The sequence below is a fragment of the Procambarus clarkii genome, chromosome 49 (genome assembly GCF_040958095.1).
Source record: "Procambarus clarkii isolate CNS0578487 chromosome 49, FALCON_Pclarkii_2.0, whole genome shotgun sequence".
Lineage (NCBI taxonomy): Eukaryota > Metazoa > Arthropoda > Malacostraca > Decapoda > Cambaridae > Procambarus > Procambarus clarkii.
In genome coordinates, this window is record NC_091198.1 from 8,729,353 (window position 1) to 8,756,828 (window position 27,476).

General features: G+C 47.2%; 1 protein-coding gene across 5 annotated transcripts in view; it reads right to left on the minus strand.

The window, feature by feature from the left end:
- The window catches only part of LOC123763299 (dachshund homolog 1), a 117,587-nt gene that overhangs the window by 22,535 nt on the left and 67,576 nt on the right, over positions 1 to 27,476 (minus strand). For all 5 annotated transcript variants that reach the window (XM_045750443.2, XM_045750441.2, XM_045750442.2 and 2 more), the window contains one exon: positions 17,691 to 17,812. In XM_045750443.2, the coding sequence (XP_045606399.1) occupies positions 17,691 to 17,812 (122 nt within the window). The remainder of the gene's footprint in view (positions 1 to 17,690; positions 17,813 to 27,476) is intronic.

Sequence of the window (27,476 nt, forward strand, 5' to 3'; positions counted from 1 at the left end):
ATTCTATACTGTTACAAGTAATTGCCAGCCTCAAGGGGTAATAAAACCTTTCATTGCAATTTTGAAGTCAAATAGATACTCCATTATTTGCCCCAAGTGCCTCCTGCCTCCTATATTTGTATTGGCTCTTCAGTACTGCCAAGTGGAACTTCATCTTACTGCTTGGTTTACCTTGGCTAGGTTTATGAACATCACATTAGCATTCCGTAGCTGTAGATCCAAATTTGATCCAACAAAGGATTAGACTGAGCGGGGCTAAGTCCTTAGATATCCCATCTCCTAGGTATCCCAGGTCCCTAGGAGCGGGTATCTAAAGTCCCTAGGCACCCCATCTCAAGCATGAGCTTATATCAACGCCGTCCCTAGTACTGCATCAGAGGTACAGTGCTAGGGGCGCCCCTAGTGCTGTTTCACAGGATCTCCGTCCCCGAATTACACTGTCCCACAGGTCCCCAATAAACAGCGTTCATTCACATACCCCAAAACTAACATAAATCAAGAGGTTTGAACACACAAGTGGGCTGAACGACAACCAGAACAGGCGACGTACGACCACCTCTCCCTCACCAGGACAGCGTCTAGGGACCCCAGCACCAGGATAGCGTCTAGGGACCCCAGCACCAGGATAGCGTCTAGGGACCCCAGCACCAGGATAGCGTCTAGGGACCCCAGCACCAGGATAGCGTCTAGGGACCCCAGCACCAGGATAGCGCCCAGGGGACCCCAGCACCAGGACAGCCCCCAGGGACCCCAGCACCAGGACAGCCCCCAGGGACCCCAGCACCAGGACAGCCCCCAGGGACCCCAGCACCAGGATAGCGTCTAGGGACCCCAGCACCAGGACAGCCCCCAGGGACCCCAGCACCAGGATAGCGTCTAAGGACCCCAGCACCAGGACAGCCCCCAGGGACCCCAGCACCAGGATAGCGTCTAGGGACCCCAGCACCAGGATAGCGCCTAGGGACCCCAGCACCAGGATAGCGCCTAGGGACCCCAGCACCAGGACAGCCCCCAGGGACCCCCAGCACCAGAACAGCCCCCAGGGGACCCCAGCACCAGGACAGCCCCCAGGGACCCCCAGCACCAGGACAGCCCCCAGGGGACCCCAGCACCAGGACAGCCCCCAGGGACCCCCAGCACCAGGACAGCCCCCAGGGGACCCCAGCACCAGGACAGCCCCCAGGGACCCCAGCACCAGGACAGCCCCCAGCACCAGGACAGCCCCCAGGGGACCCCAGCACCAGGACAGCCCCCAGGGACCCCCAGCACCAGGACAGCCCCCAGGGGACCCCAGCACCAGGACAGCCCCCAGGGACCCCCAGCACCAGGACAGCCCCCAGGGGACCCCAGCACCAGGACAGCCCCCAGGGACCCCCAGCACCAGGACAGCCCCCAGGGGACCCCAGCACCAGGACAGCCCCCAGGGACCCCAGCACCAGGACAGCCCCCAGGGACCCCCAGCACCAGGACAGCCCCCAGGGGACCCCAGCACCAGGACAGCCCCCAGGGACCCCAGCACCAGGACAGCCCCCAGCACCAGGACAGCCCCCAGGGACCCCCAGCACCAGGACTGCCCCCAGGGGACCCCAGCACCACAAGCGGGCGGAGGACTAACAGCTCGGGCGCCCTACCACTGTGAAAAATGACAGGAGGGCCACCAGACAAGCTCCATTTCTCTGTAATCACTTGTAATTATAGTCGGTATTTATTTTTTACACGAAGCAGCACTAAAGCCTGTCGTTGCGGTGTGATTACCGGCGTGTTTGAGTTAATGTAACGACATAAGAGCCGTGGCGTCCGCTGGCCAGGCTCTTGGCCTGCGTCAGGTGGATGGGTCACCAGGATTTGGCTGCAGGAAATGTTATCTTCGAACTGACCGCCTCTCCTCGATCAGCTCTCGGTCGTCATGTAGACTATGATTTGCTGCATGTTTGGGGCCCTAAGTCAGGTTGGGTGTTTGGGTTCCGTTCGACAATTGTTTGCATTTACGCCTAGACCCTTAAGCCTCAGACAGACTAATTAAATGAAGTATCACAATATATTGGGCGTTGTTGTAGGGCAACAATAATTCACAACCTCTCATGTGTTGCAACAGCAACTCAATAACCAAACAAAAGCTATTTTTACTTTTTCTAATCAAGATCATAACTTACAAATTACTTCAAAAAACTTCGAATGTCATATGAAATGGGTCAGAATGTGAGTTATTTTCCCCCGGATAAGGACCTCTTGTAGAGCGACATAGTGAGTGATTGGGAAGCAGCCGATACTGCAGCACTGCAACACATCAACGCATTTGTCTGCATTGCTCTAGTTTGGCCAAATCAACAACGAGACACTCGCAAATATTATAGTGAGAAAACACACACTTGCCTCCCTCGTCTCATCACAGTCGACTTGATATTGGTCCAGGACTTGAAGACTTGATAATGGTCCAGGACCTGAAGACTTGATATTGGTCCAGGACTTGAAGACTCGATAATGATCCAGGACTTGAAGACTTGATAATGGTCCAGGACTTGAAGACTTGATAATGATCCAGGACTTGAAGACTCGATAATGATCCAGGACTTGAAGACTTGATAATGGTCCAGGACTTGAAGACTTGATAATGGTCCAGGACTTGAAGACTTGATAATGGTCCAGGACTTGAAGACTTGATAATGGTCCAGGACTTGAAGACTTGATAATGGTCCAGGACTTGAAGACTTGATAATGGTCCAGGACTTGAAGACTTGATAATGATCCAGGACTTGAAGACTTGATAATGGTCCAGGACTTGAAGACTTGATAATGGTCCAGGACTTGAAGACTCGATAATGGTCCAGGACTTGAAGACTTGATAATGATCCAGGACTTGAAGACTTGATAATGATCCAGGACTTGAAGACTCGATAATGGTCCAGGACTTGAAGACTCGATAATGGTCCACGACTTGAAGACTCGATAATGATCCAGGACTTGAAGACTTGATAATGATCCAGAACTTGAATTGAAGACGACGTCGTTGTCGTCGTCTCTTCAATTTCTAGTATGAGGTTTGGTCAACACTGTTCAGCCACGTTATTGTGACTTCATCAGCATGAGAAAATTCATTCCCCGACCCGAGAGAGCATAATAATAAAACTTATCAAGACAAGGAACAGCAGACGAATTCAACATTTAGACAAATGTGATATTATTACCTGTGGCGACACCCCCCCCTCCCCCCTCCCCCCACGGCTCAAGAACAAGCCATTTGAGATTGATAGGTGCTTTAAGTCAAAGGATTATTAGGGCCTTGAAATCATAAAATGATATTTCAACCCTTTCGTTCATGATAAGGCTTTGTGGGATTTATTACTTGTTCAACAAAGGAGTTGATGTCGGGTCTCCCTTCAAAGTATTTGATACCGTGTACGTAAAGGTACAAGGACGTACAGGTATGTGAACGTACAGGTACAAGAACGTTTTATATGCCTAAAATGCTTATTGTTTCCATCCCCTCCCCCCCCCTCCCCCGACTAAGCCAAACCATAGCCGTTCCTGCTCTATGCTCTATGCTGTGGGACAAGCGCTATGCTGTGGGACAAGATCTATGCTGTGGGACAAGCACTATGCTGTGGGACAAGCACTATGCTGTGGGACAAGATCTATGCTATGGGACAAGATCTATGCTATGGGACAAGATCTATGCTATGGAACAAGCTCTATGCTTGCCCACAGCGTCTCTAATTATAAAATGACCCAGACTGGACATCAGTTCCCCATATCCAGCAAACTCTATTCTTTTTACAGGAAATACAGGCTTAAGAATGTGTGATGTGTATTAGGGTGTAGCTTATATACTGGATATAATATAGCAACTAATTAGCAGAGACAGCAGGGAGGACCCCCAGCTACTTCAAAAATTGTGGATTTTTTTGAGAAAAAAAAATAATTAAAAAAAATGTTGAGTCCAGTTTTGACTACTGGTAGTCAAAATTGGACTACTGTCATGACGGAACTACAGCCCCCAAGAGATAGGCTTACTGATAGGTATTTCGAGCCCTATTGAAGCCTGATCTGAGTGTTGTTGTTGTTGTTGTTATAGATTCAGCTACTCGGAACAAGTTCCAAGTAGCACGGGCTATGGTGAGCCCGTAACTTACCTGGCACAGGAGCGGTGCCGTCTCTGAATGTGATCTGATTGTTACCTAAACCATATATTGGCAGCGGGTTTGACCCGGGGTGACCTTCGAATCTGCTGATTGGCAGTACGGAGGGTGTGACATTTTGTTTGGTTGAAATTCATTGGATGATTAGTTTATAATTTGTCTATGAAAGTGTATTCTCATAGTCAGATATTCCATATGTTGTTGTGACTTAGGTGAATAATTCACTGTAAATGTGTGTCTAAACTAAACCAATTATTGATGCCCAAAACAGACATTTATGAATAAAATTGATTGATTATAGGATACGCGATAATGGGAAACACAATGGGAGAGAGAGAGAGAGGGGGCGAGGTGTGATGGGGGGGGGGGAATAGTGTGGGGGGGGGCAGGAGAGGGGGGAAACCTTATGGACTGGTGGTGTAGGGGGGTGGGGAGTTGGGTTGGGGGAGGGAGGGGAAAGGCTTGACGTCCCACATACTTTGTCACGCAGCATGGGGGATAGTGGAAGGGGGGGGGGGAGGGGGATAGTGGAAGGGGGGGGGGTGAGGTATCCAGGGCAGTTAAACACGCGTGACCACATATCTCTAATGGCGTGGTTAACACCCGGTGTCATTTCCTTTGTTATCAAAATGAGTGCACATCTGATGGGCTCGTGTGTCTCTCTTCAGTATTAAAAATGGTCATTCATATTAAGCCATATTAACAGTTAACATCATCTCTCTCTCCCTACAGGATGAACCCAGTGGGTGTTCTTCCTGTTGGTGGGGGGGGGGGGGTTATACATGCTGCTACTGTGGAATGTTCACTCACATGTTCACAGGTTCACTCACGGGATGAGTGGCTGCTGTCACTATGGCGGTATATTCACTCACAGGATGAGTGACGCTGCTCAATATTGTCCCCTATGGCGGTATGTTCACAGGATAACTTTGGGTGGGTGACGCTGCCCAATAAATTCTGTCTCGAGAGCACCTAAACCACCTATATTTTAGGGATCGTCTTAAAGCTCCCCAAATATACTTCTAGAGAGGAGATGAGAGAGAGATCAAATAATATTCACGTGGAAAATATTGGAGGGCCAGGTCCCAAAACTGCACAGTAAAATAACAACGAACTGGAGTGAACGATATGGAACAAAATGCAGAATAGAACCAGTGAAGAGCAGGAGTGCCATAGGCACAATCAGAGAACACTGTATAAACATCAGAGGTCCGCGGTTGTTCAACATCCTCCCAGCGACTATAAGAAATATTGGAACAACCGTGGACATCTTCAAGAGAAAACTAGACTGTTTTCTAAAAAACGTGCCGGACCAAAGGGCTGTGGTGGATATGTGGGCCTGCGGGCCGCACTAAACAACAGTCTAGTGGACCAAGCTTTCACAAGTCAAGCCTGGCCTCGGGCCGGGCTTGGGGAGTAGAACTACTTCCAGGTACAAACAAAATTGAAACGAAGCCCATATCGTCCATACCTACTAATGGATGAAGTACAGGTGAAGCAGATATACATATTTTGAAATCATGTATGATTTGTAATACATGTACCTCCCTACAGGGGACAGGAAGCCCTGGACCTCTACACTCAACTGGAAGATAATTCTGGAGTGAGTGAAGTGGCAGCTCCCGGGAAGAACCACCAGGAGACATTACCCAACTTGAAGATTACAGGAATAATTTTGGTAATTGTGAGTTGAAGTGGTTGCGGCCGCCGGGCTGATACCTCACTCCTCACTCCTCACTCCTCACTCCTCACTCCTCACACCTCACACCTCACTCCTCACACCTCACTCCTCACTCCTCACTCCTCACACCTCACACCTTACTCCTCACTCCTCACACCTCACACCTCACACCTCACACCTCACACCTCACTCCTCACATCTCACTCCTCACACCTCACTCCTCACACCTCACTCGTCACACCTCACACCTCACTCCTCACACCTCACGTTTGAGCCCAATACGTGCCTCATGGCCAGTGACGCCGAGTGGGCATCATCGCCACACAAGCCGAATTACAATTAAAAATTTTGATTATGATTTACAAAAAACAAAATTATTTGAAAATTCTTGTGTCTCGAGGTTTTCCTGATTGTTTTGTTTTTCCTTAACACACGATCTGTTGCTTTATATGCGAGGGCGATAATTTATAATAATTTTGTAGGGGACAGGCAGCCTTCGTGTGTATTTATATAATATAATATGGTAGACTTGTATGGGGGGGGTACTCCCAAGGTCAAACTACTGACTTCCCAGATACCTATATACTGCTAGGTGATCAGATGCATTAGCTGAAGTGAAACATGCTTAACCATTCTTATTTCGCCAGGGATTCGAACCCGGGATATTCGTATAATTTGACCATTAGTTTCAAATATACATTTAACTAGAATTTGCATAAATTGATCTTCTTTATTATGTGGTAAGGCTTCGATAGCAGGGTTGTATTTTAAGGATTTAATTATATAATTTAATTATATTCTGTTTTCACGAAAAATATTAATTTATTTCTTACGTTTTAGCATCAGGTTTACTTACGGGCTATTCATGCCCGTGCCACCTCTTGGGTGGCTTAATCTTTATCAGTCAATCAATCATCAGGTTTATACTGTCTTCTGCTTTTTGGTAATTTATATAGTGTTATTGGGAGTGAACAATTTAAGCTGAGCAGAACAGTTTTATTATAAGTAATTATTTTATAATTATACAAATTATTTTATTCTAATATTATAACTATGAATATATTAGTCTAGCCTATACTCCTGACTCTTGTCTCCATAATGTCACATTTAATAGGTGAATCTAGATGATTACTTTCCGAAGTGGAACTGATATATCTAGAGATGCTCGAATCACGATGCTGATAAGATAAGATTAATAAGATAAGATAATAAGATTATCTGTGATAAGATTGGGACATCCGGTTCCCCGACTGGGACATCTCGTGCGGGATGACACCGGAGGCTGCGATGCTGGGTCGGGAGGCGATCTTGGACTCGCTAATCTCTCCCTGGCGGAGTTTGCGATCATCGCCGAGATCGCAGGTTGAACGAGAGACTGGAAAATGCGTGCTTGAGAGGAGGGGGGGGTCACGAGGGGGGGAAGTGCGGGGGGGGGGGGGAAGGAAGGAGGTAGGTAGGTAGGTAGAAAGGGAGGAAGAGATGGAAGGAAGAGAGGAGGTGACAGAATCACAAGGAGTTAGTTGTAGGAACACCACACACACACACACACACACACACACACACACACACACACACACACACACACACACACACACACACACACACACACACACACACACACACAGGTAGTACCTGGCAGCCACTTCCAGGTAAGCCAGACCAGCGCACGCAACAGGAATAATGAGGAAGTGTATAACACCCGAGGATCCGGGCTTTGCCTCTCGTCGGTAAAACAGCATGAAATATAACGCTGAATAAATGCATGAAGCTCTCCTTCGGAGACCATATATAACAGGGGAGTGGGTGCACCCCCTGGTGGCGTCACGCACGCTCCCGCCCTCCACCTCAACCCTGCCAGAATAAAATGGTGGCATTTGGAGTCTAGAATTAGTGCTAATAAAACTGTTGTTTTGGTACTAGAAATACAAGATAAATTACAGCAAGGTGGTGATACTCTTTTTAAGATGGTTTCTAGAGTGGAATACTGTTGCACATTAACAACTCCTTTTAAAGATGGAGAAATTGCTGACCTGGAGAGCGTGCGGAGATCCTTCACTGCCAGAATCCACTCAATAAACCATCTGAATTACTGGGACCGACTAAAATGCCTAAATCTGTATTCTCTTGAGCGCAGGCGGGAGAGATACATAATAATTTACATGTGGAAAATAGTAGAGGAGCTGGTCCCAAACCTGCACACAGAAATAACACCACATGAGACCAGGAGGCATGGCAGGATGTGCAGAATACCCCCGTTGAAGAGCAGAGGTGCAATAAGTACTCTGAGAGAGAACCCCTATCAACATTAGAGGCCCGAGACTGTTCAACATGCTTCCACTACACATAACTGGCCGGCCCGAGACTGTTCAACATGCTACCACTACACATAACTGGCCGACCCCTCACAGTGTTCAACACAGAACTCGATAAATACCTCCAAAGGATACCTGATCAACCAGGCTGTGATTCATACGCGAGACTGCGAGCAGCCGCGCCCACCAGCCTATTTGACCAGACCAACCAGGAGGCCTGGTCGGGGACCGGCCGCGGGGTCATTGAACCCCGAGAACCACCGCAAGGTTGAATGTGGGTCAATTAAAGCAGAAAAACCACATTCAAAAAAATAATGATCAAATCCAATACTGTACATTCACACCTAATGTGTGTGTGGGACTGTACATGGCCCTCACAAGTGAGCACACGCACACTGAAATGTGGAGGCTTCCAATATGAATTGTGTAGACGCCATGTAGGCATTAGGGGCCTTATTGCGTTAGAATGACCAATCGGTAAACATATTCTCGAAGTCGAATTCATCTGGAGTGATGAATTCGACTTCGAGTATACAGCTTCGACCATACATCTTCGAGTATACAGCTTCGACCATACATCTTCGAGTATACAGCTTCGACCATACATCTTCGAGTATACATCTTCGAGTATACAGCTTCGAGTATACAGCTTCGAGCATACATCTTCGAGTATACAGCTTCGAGCATACATCTTCGAGTATACAGCTTCGACCATACATCTTCGAGTATACTGCTTCGACCATACATCTTCGAGTATACTGCTTCGACCATACATCTTCGAGTATACAGCTTCGAGTATACAGCTTCGAGCATACATCTTCGAGTATACAGCTTCGAGCATACATCTTCGAGTATACAGCTTCGACCATACATCTTCGAGTATACTGCTTCGACCATACATCTTCGAGTATACTGCTTCGACCATACATCTTCGAGTATACAGCTTCGAGCATACATCTTCGAGTATACAGCTTCGAGCATACATCTTCGAGTATACAGCTTCGAGCATACATCTTCGAGCATACAGCTTCGAGCATACATCTTCGAGTATACAGCTTCGAGCATACATCTTCGAGCATACAGCTTCGACCATACATCTTCGAGTATACAGCTTCGAGCATACATCTTCGAGTATACTGCTTCGACCATACATCTTCGAGTATACAGCTTCGACCATACATCTTCGAGCATACATCTTCGAGCATACATCTTCGAGTATACAGCTTCGAGCATACATCTTCGAGTATACAGCTTCGAGCATACAAAACTACGTAATAAAAGCTCCCACAGAGGGATGTAGTGTCAAAAAATATATCAAACGGTCTTCAATAAAGTTAAATGTTAGGTTGCTTTGACTGAAGACAATTTCCTTACCAAAGACTGTAAGAGAAACCGATTTCGAAATTCGTTATCCGATAAATATTTGTAATGTCCTAAGAGAGAGTCGTGGCCAGGTGGAGGCTGGGGATCGTCATCTCCCGGTACTGCAAGATGCTGCACTAGTTGATGCGCCATGAAGGTTCATAGAGGGTGAGGATCGTGGGTAACTTGGTGATGGTGGGGAGGGGGTGGTGGGGGGCGCCACCCCCCTCCCCCCCTCCAACTACTGTGGGGTTCTTCCCCCATCACTCTTCCCCCACCAGTGTTGACCGCTCTTCCTACACTGTTGACCGCTCCCTATCTTATGGGGCACTCTTACCCCTCCCTCCCCCCTTCCATCTCCTGACAATTGATACTATATTACCCATACCTGGTTTACTGCTCTCAGAGGCAGTTCACATTTCAGTTTATACATGTTAAGCACCGAATTAAACAGTCGTTCATAGCCTAGTTCGGCAGCCCGGTAGTTCACCCCCCCCCTCCCAGGTAGTTTATCCCGCGCTGATAGACTTGGTGCCCTTGAAGTCTCCCGATCAAATCCACAAGGGCCGTGACGAGGATTCGAACCTACGTCCGAGAGCATCCCAGACGCTGCCTTAATCGACTGAGCTACGACAAGTCACAGTCGGATGTGTAAGCCTCTTGAGAGATGGCCGGAAGCTGCAAGGAAGATGGTGCTCGCAGCTCTTGATATTTACACCTGTTTAGTCTGGCCAGTATCGCAATGATTTGTACAAGTTACGAACGATGTTTCTACAATATGGGAGGAAGGAATGTTTGACGGATAACACTCACACCCGCTCCCAGATAACAAATAATATTGGGTATAGCTTATGTAATAGCCCCCCCCCCCATCCCCTCTCCCCCTCCCCCCTCCCCCTCTCCCCCTCTCACCCACCCCCTCTCCCCCTCCCCCCTCTCCCCCTCCCCCCCTCTCCCCCTCCCCCCCTCCCCCCCTCCCCCTCTCTCCCTCCCTCCCCCCCTCCCCCTCTCTCCCTCCCTCCCCCCCTCCCCCTCTCTCCCTCCCTCCCCAACCACCAGTTACGGAACACGAGTCTGGTAATGGGCACGCTCGTAAAATTGGCATCAGGGCTCGCGCGGCGCAATCCGCGGTCCCGCTGCCGGTGCTGGAAAGTATTGGGCCGCTCTTCAAAGTTGAGTCGTTTCCAGAGGTGGGCGCCCCATAAACCCCTCACACTGCCTCATTTCCAATGCGCCTTTGTGGCTGATCATTAAATGTTGATGAGATTTCGCATATTTCCCCAATTTGGTACGGTTTTATAACGCAGGAATGAAAGTGAAGAACTGGCTGTGATAGGTTGTTGGAGTGGGGGGAGGTGGGGGGGGGGAGCGTGCGGGGGATGGGGGAGGGGTGTCAGGGTGGGGGTGTAGGGGGTCAGGGAGGGGAGGCGAGGGGGGGGGGGTGATGGGGGAGGGATATGGTGAAGGGGATATAGGAAGCTTGACAAATACGGAGAACCGCTTGGTATAACTGCCCAAACAAAATTGACTACCAAACGTGGTCCAGGCTCACCACAACGTGGTCCAGGCTCACCACAACGTGGTCCAGGCTCACCACAACGTGGTCCAGGCTCACCACAACGTGGTCCAGGCTCACCACAACGTGGTCCAGGCTCACCACAACGTGGTCCAGGCTTACCACAACGTGGTCCAGGCTTACCACAACGTGGTCCAGGCTCACCACAACGTGGTCCAGGCTCACCACAACGTGGTCCAGGCTCACCACAACGTGGTCCAGGCTCACCACAACGTGGTCCAGGCTCACCACAACGTGGTCCAGGCCACCACAACGTGGCCCAGGCCACCACAACGTGGTCCAGGCCACCACAACGTGGTCCAGGCTTACCACAACGTGGTCCAGGCTTACCACAACGTGGCCCGGGCCACCACAAAGTGGCCCGGGCCTATCACACACCACCAGGTCAGGGAACAATAATATAGCATAACGGAATAGGGGGAATGAGCGAACGGGAGGAATGAGGGAAATTTAATGGAAAACAGTGAATTTAGGAGTAAGAAGGGAGAAGGAGGAGAGAAAGGGCAACTAGTGGATAATGAAAAGGGAACTAGAATAGTAAGAGAGAAAGAGGAAAGAATTAGTACAGAAAACAACTGAGATAGAATCTGCAACAATCCATATATTTACTCATCTATAAGAAATGCAACCATGTCTTTCCAACACTGTTAGCTCTTAAGTTATATTAAAATATAAATCGTGAAAAATCAGCAGATCAGTGAGTGCATTGCACTCTCTTCACCCCAAATGGCTTTAGAGTGAATTCAAGTTGAAAAATGTATATTTATTTCACATTTTACACACCTCAGATTGAAGTAAATGTCCAATAATAATGGAGTTACTGTAACAAGAAACTGGGAACCTGCACGACTGACCAACTGCCTCTGGGGCAATCGCCTCACAAACAGCTCACGAGGCCTAGAGTTATGAACTGATTGACTGGCCTGGGGGAGGGGGGGGGGGCGGTGACGTTAAGGGGCCTCCCTAGGTCCTATAGAGGCCTAGAACGGGTTGAGGGGTCATGGACTCTGAAGCTCTCCCTTCTCTTAGAATGTCGATCCGCTTATCCATTTCTGGGAAGCTACGAGCTAGAGTGCTAGACAATGCCCAAAGGAGGAAGTTTGGGGGCTCTCGTTATCAACAGAGACAGGTCAGCTGCTCGTTTGATGGTGTTGCCTGGCACCAGGCAGCCCCCTGGCACCAGGCAGCCCCCCTGGCACCAGGCAGCCCCCTGGCACCAGGCAGCCCCCAGGCACCAGGCAGCCCCCCTGGCACCAGGCAGCCCCCCTGGCACCAGGCAGCCCCCCTGGCACCAGGCAGCCCCCAGGCACCAGGCAGCCCCCTGGCACCAGACAACACCAGTCAACACCAAGGAGTAACGCTCTGCTCAACAGAACCCCAGTTACACTTCGGGGGTCACTGGCTGCCAATTGAAATTCAGGGACAGGGCTCACATTGTTCTTTTGTGAAGCTTATTGGGCAGTAAAGTCTCGTTGGGTCCCTGTAGTGCTGGGGACGGTCCCCCTGGCGTTAGGGACCTGGGGAGCGTGAAGGGGGGGGGGGTAGGAGGACCCTGGGGAAGGGGGGGGGTAGGAGGACCCTGGGGAAGGGGGGGGGTGGTTGTAGGGAGGTCCCTGGCATTAGGGACCTGGAGGGCAGACCCTTTGCCCAGGGTTATAACTTTTGAATTGTGTTTCTTTCATACGCTATAAATATGGCACTAATTGGAAAAGGGGTGCAAATTAAATTGTCGATTTCACAAACACAAGGTCCAGGGTTCGATTCCTGAGGCACGAACCAGGACCCCGCTGCGTGACACAGCTCTCGCGGCACGAGCCGTGAAACTTCTCCCGGCCGGACACTAATTAGATCTGGCTGGTAACCGAACACAGGCGTTCCTTTATAAACACCTAGAGTCCGCATAACTGAAGAACCGAGAACGCTCAGGGAACGTGAAGTTCAGATTGGATTTCCAAGATCCCGCGCTCGTAAATAGGGGGGGGGGGGGGTGAGTGGGGGTGAGGTGCAGGCATGCATTGTTATCGTTTTGTTGATAATGGGTTGCCTGTGTGTGTTGTGTGTGTGTGTGTGTGTGTAAATTAAACCAAATCTACCCACCCAAACACAGATTTCAATCCATTAACAAACAAATGTTGCAAGACTGCACACTTCTGCCCCCCCCCCCCTTCTCAGCATCTTCAAGGACCTCTGTACTCGACGAGAAATCTTCCGAGGGGTCTTAATATATTCCTGGTGATTTTTCTCAGACAAGAGTTAATGTGTGGCATTTCCCGGATCGATGCTCCTCCCTCGGCTGAACAGGAAGAGGTATCCAGATATCTTACCATCGGGTACCATAACAGCATCCTGAAAGATCTGTATCTCGAGGGAAAAATTAAGAAGTCTAAGACATACCGAAGTAGTGTGCAAGGAAGTTGTTTGATCAGCTGAGCAGATCTCCCTGGCACCCTAAGAGTCGATAGTTAGGGTCAGGGAGGGACAGACATAAGGGCAGAAGGTCAAGCACCTGGAGCCAGTCAGGGAGTCTCAAGGTGGCCTATGTTAGCTCAAGATCAATAGCGATTACTCCAGAACCTCTCGGCTCATAAAGTTAAATAATTGCTCAATAATGAACTAACGAGCGTTCAAGAAGGTGTAGCGAGGGGCCGGCCATCCTGGAGTTATTCGCCAGGCGATAATTCGTGAACGACCCGACAGTGCTCTTCCTCCCTGCGTCTTGTCCTCCCACACGCTTGACTCAAGTCTTTGCTGGCAGACTTGATACACACACAGACAGACAGAGACACACAGACAGACAGAGACACAGCAGACAGACACAAGAACTTTTATAGTGTTAGAGTAGTTAACAAATGGAATGCATTAGTCAGCCTCCACCACAGTGATGTGGTGGAGGCTGACTCCATACACAGCTTCAAGTATAGATATGACAGAGCCCAGTAGGCTCAGGAACCTGTACACCAGTTGATTGACAGTTGAGAGGCAGGACCAAAGAGCCAGAGCTCAACCCCCGCAAGAACAACTAGGTGAGTACACACATTATTGCAGGCGATGAGTCACAACGTGGCTGAAGTATGTTGACCAAACCACACACTAGAAAGTGAAGGGACGACGACGTTTCGGTCCGTCCTGGACCATTCTCAAGTCGATTGTGATCGACTTGAGAATGTCTTATGAATACGAATGAATTAATAAAGAATGAATACGATTTCATTTTCTAGGGTGTGGATTGGTCAACACACATTATTATTATTATATTATACATTGGGAACACCCGGTGCGCAGGTTCGAACCCTTATCACCGCTCCGGTGGATTTGTTCATTGATATATTACGTTAATGTGTTTTCTCTATGTATTATTATTATACATTCATGCACATACACTGTGTGTGTGTGTGTGTGTGTGTGTGTGTGTGTGTGTGTGTGTGTGTGTGTGTGTGTGTGTGTGTGTGTGTGTGTGTTTACTATTATATCTGCAGAATCGAGCTCTTGGCTCTATTTATTTTCCTCTATTATGTCTACTACACATATTTCTTTCTAACAAACACATTCCCAGGAAGCAGCCCGTGACAGCTGTCTAACTCCCAGGTACCTATTTACTGCTAGGTGAACAGGTGCATCAAGGTGACAGAAACTCTACTTCGAAACGAAACAAAGAAATTGTGAGCGTGATCGCAGAGCGTGTTAACATGGGAGAGCAGCTGTGGGAGAGGAGAGAGTAGTGGAGTGCTCACTGGCCACCAGCGCTACTCTCACTGATGGGGTAGTGAGAGAGCCTCAGTTCAAGGAGTTCTCCTTTGAACCTTCTTCTCTCAGGAGAAGGAGTTCTCCTATGAACTCCTTCTCCTGTGAGTGATGGGACCTTAAACTCCAAGCTCGTGAGTGATGGGTGATGGATGCTTGAACTCTCAGGCTACTGGAAGGTCGTCTCGACAGATTAACCACACATATGGTATCGCAGACGATAAGCGATTACTCAATATACACCCACACACATTCTGACAATTATAAAACTGTCATATGTCTGTAATTCTGCTTTAATAAGCTGCAGTCGCCATTTTTTCCTGACCGTGCAAGATAAATCAAATTCAAGCCTTGATTTACACACAGTAATAAGTCTGTGTCTCAGCCAGTTCGGTGAATGGTTTGATCTCTTGCACCCTTAACGATTGGCCAAGACTCGGGCACCTGCCCCTAAAGTTATATTCGTCTTTGTTGAATCTTTGGTCTTTGGGTTTTACCAAATTATAACCAGGAACTTCTTGAAATTTTTGTAAGAGATTTCGTAGACACATTCAACGCATTTCCCACAACATTTTTTCCATGTAAGATTTTTGGACGATGCAAGTTTGAGAAGAAGCCCAAACCCCCTGTGTGTTTACCTGATCAACCAGGCTGTATTTCGTACGTCAGATTGCGTGCTGAGGCACACAACAGCCTGTGTGATCAGACCATCAATCAAGACGCCTGGTCAAGACACCGGACCACGGGAATATTGATCCTCGGAGCCACCACACGGTAACAACCAAGTAATTTACATAAATTTCTGTTACATTCAATTCTTAATTATAATTTGTTTACAGTATTTAAAAAAAAAATTATCGAGAAAAAAATTGTCTTTGGAGCTTTGTAAATTATTCCTCGCAACACCTGAAAGTTACACATGTTGGTTGAAACACATGTTGATACGACTCATGTTACCTCATGTGCAGTGAAGTTGCATCTTGGGTCACGGAGATTGCAAGAGAAAATGGCTTCCAGGATTCAGTGATCTCAGCTTATATACACCAGGACAGTTTATCAGTTGTGCTTTAGATAATTAATGTTTAACTGCCTTCCCTTTACTGTTTTATGCTGCTGCTGCTGTTGCTGCTGCTGCTGTTGCTGCTGCTGCTGCTGCTGCTGCTGCTGCTGTTGCTGCTGCTGCTGCTGCTGCTGCTGTTGCTGCTGCTGTTGCTGCTGCTGTTGCTGCTGCTGCTGCTGCTGCTGTTGCTGCTGCTGTTGCTGCTGCTGCTGCTGCTGTTGCTGCTGCTGCTGCTGCTGTTGCTGCTGCTGCTGCTGCTGCTGCTCATCCTCACTGTTCTCTTCCCCTTCAACTCCTTCACCCTTCTGCTCTAACACCCCTCGCCCCCTCCCCCCTTGTGTCACCCTACTGTTTCACTTCCTCCCTGCGTCACCATCTGTTTCACCCTTCTGCCTCACCCTACTGCTTCACTCCCCCTCCCCTTGCGTCAACCCCTGCGTCACCCTACTGCGCTGGGTTTTATAATTTGTTTTTTCCTTCGTCTGTTCCTCGTACACTGAGGACAACAACATTTACATTTTTTTTGTCCCTAATTTATTTAATTATTTATGATCTATTATTTCCTCTCCTCCACTTCCGTCTCTCCCTCCTTTCTCTTCCCTTCTCATTATTGCTTCTCTATTATTTACAGGACTATTATTAGTGTCATTATTGCTGCTTTTGATCTAATTATTATTCGCATATTATTAGTTTTAATTTGTCTATTGTTACTGGTAGTGCTTCGACTATTTTAACTTATTACTGATAATATTATGACTATTTTGACACTTGTAATTGTTAATTATTATTAATATATTTCAGTGTAAGTGTTTTTTTCGCATTTTTCGAACAGTGTTTTATTCCTGTATGCACTTGGTTTTACGACCAGGCCAAGAAGGCCTGGCCGGGGACCGGGCCGCGGGGACGTTGAGCCACGAAATAATCACAAGGCACTCAATGGATTTATATATATATATATAATATAAATGTTTATAAAGTCAACCAATCCAAAATTTGGCTTCGGGCCTCACCATTCCTGCGGTTGCCTTCCACATCTCATCTTAAAGTACCCAAGACGGATTCGTCAACGGCTGCGAAACATTTACATCTTTCAGCACTGATGGCGGCTTAGTCTGTATGAAGAGTTTACGATCTTCCGAAACGTTAACAAACCAAGGTTATTTTTGTTATAAATAACCTCGTATTGCTTCGGAGCTCATCAACTGTTTTAATAAATATCAACAAAGCCGCCATGTTTGAGGGAAGATGCACGGGTTTCGCACATAACGCTTGGTGAATCATGACCCCCCCATGGCAGGGAGATGAGATGAACTCTCAAAAGTTCAGTTCGTTCTCAGCGTTAAATTTGAAACGGTTTGACGCACCCAGAAGCGTTCGAAATTAGACAGTTAGCCAGATCTATGGATGCTAATATTCATTTAGTCCGTCAATAATAACTTACACAATGAAGTCTCAAGAACGCGAAGTATCTATATATTCCTTGACTCCCCAGACGCCCAATATAACATGCTTATTTACGATGCTTTTCTCTGATCATGCTTCTTCCAACACTAGCTTCGGGCCTCCCCCATACATAGAAGAATACATAAAATCACAGCTATTTTAGCTGTGTCACAATCACAGGAACTATTTTAGCTGTGTCACAATCACAGCTATTTTAGCTGTGTCACAATCACAGCTATTTTAGCTGTGTCACAATCACAGCTATTTTAGCTGTGTCACAATCACAGCTATTTTAGCTGTGTCACAATCACAGCTATTTTAATGTGAAACTCCTTCGGCAAACCTAAAGAAACAGCCTAGGTCGCGGCAAGCAACTTACCGGGCAAGTGACCGTTGGGGAAGCCTTGGTTCTCCATGTGGCGCTTCTTGAGATCGAAGAGAGCGTCCTGCGTTGGGGTCATCGTCATGAAGTCGGAGGCTCTCTTGGGCGGGCGACCAGGCCTGGAGCTGGAGGTGAGTACAAAACAGTACACGATAAACATACCATCAGGGTTAGTAAGGAAGGGAACCCGTGCGGTGACTACTGGAAGGATGGAGGGAGAGGGAATGAGGGAGAGGGAATGAGGGAGACGGAATGAAAGGTAGGGAAGGTGGAAAGATGAAAAAAACCAAACGTTTCCGTCTGCTGATTGAAGGAATATAAGGACTACTGTGACAGCTCTACAGAGGAAGACCTGACAGGTTGGCCGCGAAGAACATTGGCTAGGCGTGTTATTTGACAACAATTAATTGCCTGCAAGCAAAGTTCTTTGTAACCAACCGGGTTAGTACAGCTAAGTTTCATGAACCAGGCTACAGGGATCAAGTGAAGATCAAGGAAGGAAAAGCATAAAATATTAACATGAGCTTCAAACAGCCCCAGAATTTAACATTTTTAAGTTAAACTTATCATTAAATACACACACTATATTATATATATATATATATATATATATATATATATATATATATATATATATATATATATATATATATATATATATATATATATATATATATATATACACACGACCTATCCTCCTCTTTAGATAGTACTTTTGACGTAATAGACTATTGGAATTTGGTAATGTTCACTTTATAATCCAGAAAAAAATTCAGCTAAAACCAAACTTAAATATTCCTAGGTGCTAATACAGCACATATGTATCATTAGGTGTATGTATATATATTAGGCCTAGATTGTTTAGGTTAAGTTTTATTAGCAACATTAAATACAACACCGCTTCCAGTTTCTCTATTCAATAGTACCAAATTCTGTAATTGTCCCTCACGTCAATGGTCCACACTGTACACACAAATACTATCTTAACAGGAGTATGGGCTGATTATATATATTATATATATATATATATATATATATATATATATATATATATATATATATATATATATATATATATATATATATATAATATATATATATAATATATATATATATAAAATTTTCCTAGGGTTTGACTACTCCTGAAGGCAACAGCAGTAAACATGACACGGGAACCAGGCCCTGACAGGGGTTCGAACGACAACAAGCCCCCCTGTGAATAAGTAAGGAACAGGAACACACAAGCGGGTAAGGCGGGTTCCCCCTCCTACAATGACAAATAACCCCCCCCCCCCCTGGTGGATCCTCATACTTCCCGCTCAGCGTTTTCAATCTTGGAACAATTCATCAGTAATCAATGGCGGGATGGGAGTACGTCTTGGGTGGACAAAATGTAATATATTGAGGCGGATTATTCTGACGCAAGCCACGCCCTCTTGCATGCTAGCCTCGCCTCCTGCCTCTTCCTGGGCTGCTTCTTCTTCCTCCTTCTTAGTCTACCTCCTCCTCCTCCTCTTCCCCTACTCCCTGCAATGGGAGTTCCAGACTGTTGTGGGCTGCATCTGGTCTTAGGCCTAGTGCGGTGACCAGATCACTGGCAGTTTGAAATTTGGAGCCTCGGATTAGATTCGTTATTTCGAAGCTGTTTTGCGGACGCAATGCTGGGCCAGCCACAGGCTTCAAGGTCCGCGCGTGACTATCCATGAAGAAAAAAGAAAATTGCAGTGCATTGTAATGCACTGCAAAGAGTTGTAGTGAATGCTCAGTACTGAGGTGGTTCACAGGCGACTTAAAACGGGCAATAAATCCACAAAGTTAATACTATTTAACGCAATCATTTACCCCTCGAAATGCTCATTTACTGAGCTTCCAGCCACCACGAACTGCACCAAGGCTGTATGCCAGTCCATCTCACACGCTACCAATTCTGTGGTTATGACACAGCTTGCAAGAGCCGTCCCCGTCAACTGTGCATGTTGGTAAACAGTGCGCTTTTGTAGCCGGCAACACTCCCTTGTTAGTCATTCATAAAATCGATGTCTCTCCCACCTCCTCCCTCCCCCACTAACGCGACAACCTGTTAGAGACGCGTATCGTAATTTATGGCTCTTTTTACAATGTCTCAACACGCGAAGCATCGTGCAATTAAGATCGTGTGCCTGAGGGCTTGACGAGATGCCTACGAAAAGTGGCCCCCAAGACACACTTTAAGAACTAGAGCGATTGCAACTCCCACGTGTCAGAAAAAAGACGATTTTAACCTCGATAAAGTTAAGAAATGTATATGTAAACAATATTCTCCATCAGCCGAGACTCGAGTAGTCTCGCCTAGTGGTTTGCGGGCTCGATCATCCTGGCCATGTAGCCTAGGACCTCCGGGAAAGAGCGGCATATCCTTGATATTTAGATAGGTGAAGGACAGGTGGTATTGGGGGGGGTGGAGGGGGAGGGTTAATGGCTCCTTGTTACTCTGTGGGTGGTTGAAATGGTTGTTGGGGGATAGTGGATGCTGTGTTGGTTGTAGCAGGTGTGGTGGTGGTGGTTGTAGCAGGTGTGGTGGTGGTTGTGGTAGACAGATGTGGAATTTGTAGGGTTCATGGTGGTAATTTATGTGAATGTTTGTTTTATGTGAATGTAATTATGTAATTTATGTGAATGTAACAGTTTGAATGTGATGAAGGTAACGATGATACACACACACCAACTACCACCTGTTCTAGAGTTGGTGGTAGTTGTGATGTTGGTATTGTTGTTGTTAAAGATTCGCTACCTGGAATGTAAAATTCCAAGTAGCACGGGCTATGGTGAGCCCGTAAGCCTTAGCCTAACGCTTGTAAAGTGTGGTTGCTGTGTGAATGGGGTGTGATAAAAAAATATTCATTGTTGAGTTCGGTCGTGAAAACACTGTAGTTGGGTTACCCAAATTAGGTAAATAACGACATCAAAGTGAACGTTAATATATATTAAAATGCCAAAAATTCTTCAGCTTATCACAGATCCTTTGGCAAGGCACCGCAGCAGTAGGTGAAGAAACACCAGACGAACCCCCCAAGAACACATTAGAAACACCAGACGAACCCCCCAAGAACACATTAGAAACACCAGACGAACCAAGAACACATTAGAAACACAAGACAAACCCCCCAAGAACACATTAGAAACACAAGACAAACCCCCCAAGAACACATTAGAAACACCAGACGAACCCCCCAAGAACACATTAGAAACACCAGACGAACCCCCCAAGAACACATTAGAAACACCAGACGAACCCCCCCCCCAAGAACACATTAGAAACACCAGACGAACCCCCCAAGAACACATTAGAAACACCAGACAAACCCCCAAGAACACATTAGAAACACAAGACAAACCCCCAAGAACACATTAGAAACACCAGACGAACCCCCCAAGAACACATTAGAAACACAAGACGAACCCCCAAGAACACATTAGAAACACCAGACGAACCCCCAAGAACACATTAGAAACACAAGACAAACCCCCAAGAACACATTAGAAACACCAGACGAACCCCCCAAGAACACATTAGAAACACAAGACAAACCCCCAAGAACACATTAGAAACACCAGACGAACCCCCCAAGAACACATTAGAAACACCAGACGAACCCCCAAGAACACATTAGAAACACCAGACGAACCCCCCAAGAACACATTAGAAACACCAGACGAACCCCCAAGAACACATTAGAAACACAAGACAAACCCCCCAAGAACACATTAGAAACACCAGACGAACCCCCCAAGAACACATTAGAAACACCAGACGAACCCCCCAAGAACACATTAGAAACACCAGACAAACCCCCCAAGAACACATTAGAAACACCAGACGAACCCCCCAAGAACACATTAGAAACACCAAATAACACTTAGTGTTTTGATTTGTTATCTACAGAAAATAGTGTTATTACTCACAGGAGCACAACACACTCCTGTGAGTAGACGAGGAGTCACAATAACGTGGCTGAAGTATGTTGACCAGACCACATACACACACTAGAAGGTGAAGGGACGACGACGTTTCGGTCCGTCCTGGACCATTCTCAAGTCGATTGAGAATGGTCCAGGACGGACCGAAACGTCGTCGTCCCTTCATCTTCTAGTGTGTGGTCTGGTCAACTTCTGTGAGTAGTGTTCTACTAAGGGGGGTAGAAATAGCCTAAGCTACTCTATCCCTTTGAGATGTATTTTTTTCCCTTGTTTCAATAAACTTGAACTTGAACTTACAGGAGTTAGATTGGACGAACCACTTGTTAATCTGATCGTTGGGACAACAGTCAACAAGGCTTCAGTATGCGAGAATAACCGCTACTAACAACCCCTTTAGAGCACAATAACAGCCCTTCCCTGAACAGCCAGTTCCCGGTACAATAACCAGGCCTGGCTGGGAGGTAGCTTGGTTGTAAGACAACTTGACAGCCGTAGCTAAAGGTTCTTGAGCAGGTTTGACAGCCTGCCCACCAGCAGCCTGCTAGCCTGCCTTGTCTGCCAGCTGGAAATACACTGCATCACTAATCTCACCCTGACCTACCCTGAGTACCTCATTCACACACACGCACGCACACGTGCACACGCACGCACGGCCCAGCATGGAGCCCGTACCTTGTCAAGCACAAGACAAAGCTGGAAAACGTTCAGAGGTATGCCACAGGCTAGTCCCAGAACTAAGAGGCGTGAACAAACCCACAACGGCCGTGATGTGGGTTCGAACCTACGTCCGGGATGATCCCAGATGCGCTTTAGTCGACTGCGCCACGACATGGTAAAATAATTGCAACCTGGAGTGCTACTTGGCCCTCACGAGGCAAGTAGCGCAGGTATGATCCCGGGCGCGTCTGGGATCATCCCAGACGTAGGTTCGAATCCTCATCACGGCCCTTGTGGATTTGTTCATTTAATATATCGCGCTATTGTGATTGTTGTGTGTAAGAGACATGAGTTACGAGGGAAGGCTGCGTGAACTGCACTTCACGTCGCTGGAAAACAGGAGAGCTCGGGGAGACATGATCACCACGTACAAAATTCGAAGGGGAATTGACAGGGTAGATCTGGATGGATTATTTAACACGGGTGGTACACGCACAAGGGGACACAGGTGGAAGCTGAGTACCCAAATGAGCTACAGAGACATTAGAAAGAATTTGTTCAGTGTCAGAGTAGTTAGTAATTGAAATGCACTAGGAAGTGATGTGGTGGAGGCTGACTCCATACACAGTTTCAGATGTAGATATGATAGAGCCCAGTAGGCTCAGGAACCTGTACACCAGTTGATTGACAGTTGAGAGGCGGGACCAAAGAGCCGAAGCTCAACCCCCGCACTCACAACTAGGTGAGTACACGCATACACTCACTCTGGTAGATACACAAACCACTCATTAAATAATAGAAGCAAATCAAAACAATGAAGATGGGATCAGAGTGAAAGCGAGAGTGTGCTTGCCACCGACCTTCACTCTGCCGGGGTCCAGGCTGACCAAGCAGCCTGTTGTTGCTAGACAATTTCCTCGCGGACCGGGACTCGCCTAACAGCTATTCTTTATGACTTGTTTTACCGCTGCCGTCCCACGCCCTTATCCCCCCCCCCTCCCCTTCTTCCCTATACCCCCTCCCCCTTCCCTATACCCCCCTCCCTCTTCCCTATACCCCCCTCCCCTCCTTCCCTATACCCCCCTCCCCCTTCCCTATACCCCCCTCCCCTCCTTCCCTATACCCCCCTCCCCCTTCCCTATACCCCCTCCCCTCCTTCCCTATACCCCCTCCCTCTTCCCCTATACCCCCCTCCCCTCCTTCCGTATACCCCCTCCCCCTTCCCTATACCCCCCTCCCCTCCTTCCCTATACCCCCTCCCCCTCCTTCCCTATACCCCCTCCCTCTTCCCTATACCCCCTCCCCCTCCTTCCCTATACCCCCTCCCCCTTCCCTATACCCCCCTCCCCTCCTTCCCTATACCCCCTCCCCCTCCTTCCCTATACCCCCTCCCTCTTCCCTATACCCCCTCCCCCTCCTTCCCTATACCCCCTCCCCCTTCCCTATACCCCCCTCCCCTCCTTCCCTATACCCCCTCCCCCTCCTTCCCTATACCCCCTCCCTCTTCCCTATACCCCCTCCCCCTCCTTCCCTATACCCCCCTCCCCCTTCCCTATACCCCCCTCCCCCATCCCTATACCCCCCTCCCCCTTCCCTATACCCCCTCCCCCTCCTTCCCTATACCCCCTCCCCCTCCTTCCCTATACCCCCTCCCTCTTCCCTATACCCCCCCTCCCCTCCTTCCCTATACCTCCCCTCCCCTCCTTCCCTATACCTCCCCTCCCCTCCTTCCCTATACCTCCCCTCCCCCCTTCCCTATACCCCCCTCCCCCTTCCCGATACCCCTCCTCCCCCTTCCCTATACCCCTCCTCCCCCTTCCCTATACCCCCCTCCCCCTTCCCTATACCCCCCTCCCCCTTCCCTATACCCTATACCCCTCCCTGCATGCCCTATACCCCACACCCCTCTACTCCTTCTCCCCCCTCCCACCTCATTACACCCCCCCCCCCCTTCCCCCAGAACGATCAAACACGTTTAGTTTATGCACTGTTTAAAATACAACCACGAGCAGTAATAGTCTGGTTGGTCAGACGCCGGGCCTCGGGAGCTGTGATCTCTCCAATACCAGGGTCATAGTTACATGTTAACTCTAGTCTAGTTTTATTAAAATAGTTTTGGTTACCTGTAAATTACCAGAGGTTATTCATATGCCTTGATCTAAAATATTTTTTTCAAATGAAGATGTGTTATTTTTCTAAGTTCATTTTCGGTTTTGAAATATGATGCAATTGATATTACATGAAAAGTTTCGTTCAACCTCTTTAGTGTTAACTTTAGATTTAATATTCATTCTAATATTAATAATAAATAATTCTGAAGATGTATAATTAAATACGAAAGTACTTAAGGAAATTCCGGGTTTCAATTCTTCCTCTGTGGTCTGACACTTGTCACATTTTTCATCACGTGTTAAACTTTCGTGATTGACACACACATAATATATACATTCAGCACCTCGTATTTTCCTAACGTATCATCACAAACCGAAGCTCAATTTGGGATGTCGTAGGCTTCTGTTATAATCCTATTTCCATCCCGTATCCAATTTCAACCCTGTTTGGGAGTCGTAGCCCATTATAACCCTATTTGTTAGCAAAGAAACCCCCCCCCCCAACTCTTTGTACAGGTGAGCTGAAGGGCGCTTGAGAATAGGGTTGTGTGGGGGGGGGGGGAACAGGTAACACCAGGTTTAATGAACAAATCCACAAGGGCCGTGACGAGGGTTCGAACTTACACCCGAGAGGATCCCCAACGCTGCCTTAATCGACTGAGCTACGACATGGAAAAAAGAATTGCAACCGGGAAATGATCCTGATCCACCGTGGGTCCTGCAGCCTATCAGAGACACAAACCAGGGTTTTACGCAATTCCCCCATGCACCCGAGCTCTGCCAATAGGCTCTTTTATCTCTACCTCCCCTACCTCTTCTACCTCTACCAGGTTTCCTATTAACCCTGTCTCGGGCTTGAACCCGGTCGAAATCGTCCTCAAACTGTGTGTCGAGCACGCTACCTCTCCACCACAGGGATCTTATTGGCACATGTCTCAAATATGCTGACAGTGGCACTCAACTTATCCTCAAGAGGCACTGGTTCAGCATCGTCTTACTTAGCTTATCTCCGCTAATTGGCACGAGTTTGTGATTTATCAGCGGTGAAAACAAGGTCAGAGGTGTTTTCTAGTTCTAAAATTTGTTGATTTTGAAGCTAATGGCTCACTAGTCTAAAAAGGTCATTCGTATCTGCCTTCCCCCCCCCCCCCCCTCTCTACTGTGCTGCTAAATGAAATCACAGAGAACAGATCCACAAGGGCCGTGACGAGGATTCGAACCTACGTCCGGGAGCATCCCAGACGCTGCCTTAATCGACTGAGCTACGACATGGCCCCTACGACACAATTCCCTTGTGGATTTGTTCAGTTAATGCATCACGCTATTGTGATTTCTGTGTGAAATCACGGAGTAAATTAATGGGCAGTAGTTGGTGGTGGTAGTTAGGGATGGTTAGATCAGTGTAACAGTTGGTGGTTGGTCAAGCGTTCAGTGTAGTCGTTAGAGGCTGTAACTCGTTCAGTGTAGTCGTTAGAGGTTGTAAATCGTTCAGTGTAGTCGTTAGAGGTTGTAAATCGTTCAGTGTAGTCGTTAGAGGTTGTAAATCGTTCAGTGTAGTCGTTAGAGGTTGTAAATCGTTCAGTGTAGTCGTTAGAGGTTGTAAATCGTTCAGTGTAGTCGTTATAGGCTGTAAATCGTTCAGTGTAGCCGTTAGAGGTTGTAAATCGTTCAGTGTAGTCGTTAGAGGCTGTAAATCGTTCAGTGTAGTCGTTAGAGGCTGTAAATCGTTCAGTGCAGTATTGAGCGGTGGTCAGCATTTCATTGTAGTCGTTAGCTGTGGTCAGCGGCTCAGTGTAATCGTTAGTGGTAGTCAGGAAGCAGTTCAGTGTGGCTGTTAGTGGAGGAGGTAAGGAGCTCACTGTAGCAGTCAGGAGCACTTCCCGTCGCATCTGAAACAACTGCTCCTTGTTATCTTGTGTTCCATTACCTCAATAGTTTCCCTACGTTGCGGATCTGATATGAAGAACGTTTAGTGAACGGTGTATTTGAATAAAGAACGTATAACATTATGAAGCGTCGCGATCGTTCATCACTAAATCTCTCGCCGTTCAATAAGACATTTTCGTATATTTTTTTCCATCGTTAATTAAATAAAAAAAATCGCTAGGTTCTGGCGACCATAAGTTGATTACTGAACGAAACTTAACGGCACACCTACACACTCATCGATTACCCATATGTTGTAACTGGGATATTCCCAGAGCTTTACACTGCACTTGATCTACATCCTAAATCATTATCCTGACCCTTTCCAAGTGCTGTAAAGTCGTAATGACTTGGCGCTTTACCCCTGATAATTCTCCTCTGCATTCTGTTTGACAAAGTTGAAAATCCAACGCCCACTTTACCCGTTATTCCTGTTGGTCTCATTTTATGGGCCATCACTCCGTGGTCACATGTGTTGAATGCCTTTGCGAAATCTGTGTATACAACATCTGCATTTTGCTTTTCCTCTAAAGCTTCTGTGATTGTCATAGTGGATGAGTAACTGTGACAGACAGGATCTTCCCGCTCTAAATCCATGTTGTCCTGGGTTGTGAAGTTCATTATTTTCCATAAAACTGAAAATTTTATTCCTAATCACTCTTTTAAAAACTTTTATTATGTGTGATGTTAGTGCAATTGGTCTATAATTTATTCGCAAAGCTTTACTACCCCCCCCTTGTGCAGAGGAGCTATATCTGCTGATTTAAGTGCTGCTGATATCTCCCCTGTATCCAGGCTCTTTCTCCATATTACACTGAGCGCTCGCGCTACTGGTACTTTACATTTCTTTATGAATATTGAATTCCATGAGTAAGGACCCGGGGCTGAGTGCATGGACATGTTGTCGATTTCTCTTTCCAAGTCTTCCGAGTTAGTGTTAATATCGGCTATATTATATGCAGCTTAGATGTCATTCATAAAGAAACTGTCTGGATCTTCAACTTTCATGTTGTTTATTGTTGAGTTAAACATAGCCCCCTACTGCTATCTTACCTTGTGAAAGTATAGAGAGAAGTAAATATATATGTGTATATGTATGTGTGTATATGTGTAAGGTAGCTATAATTGCATT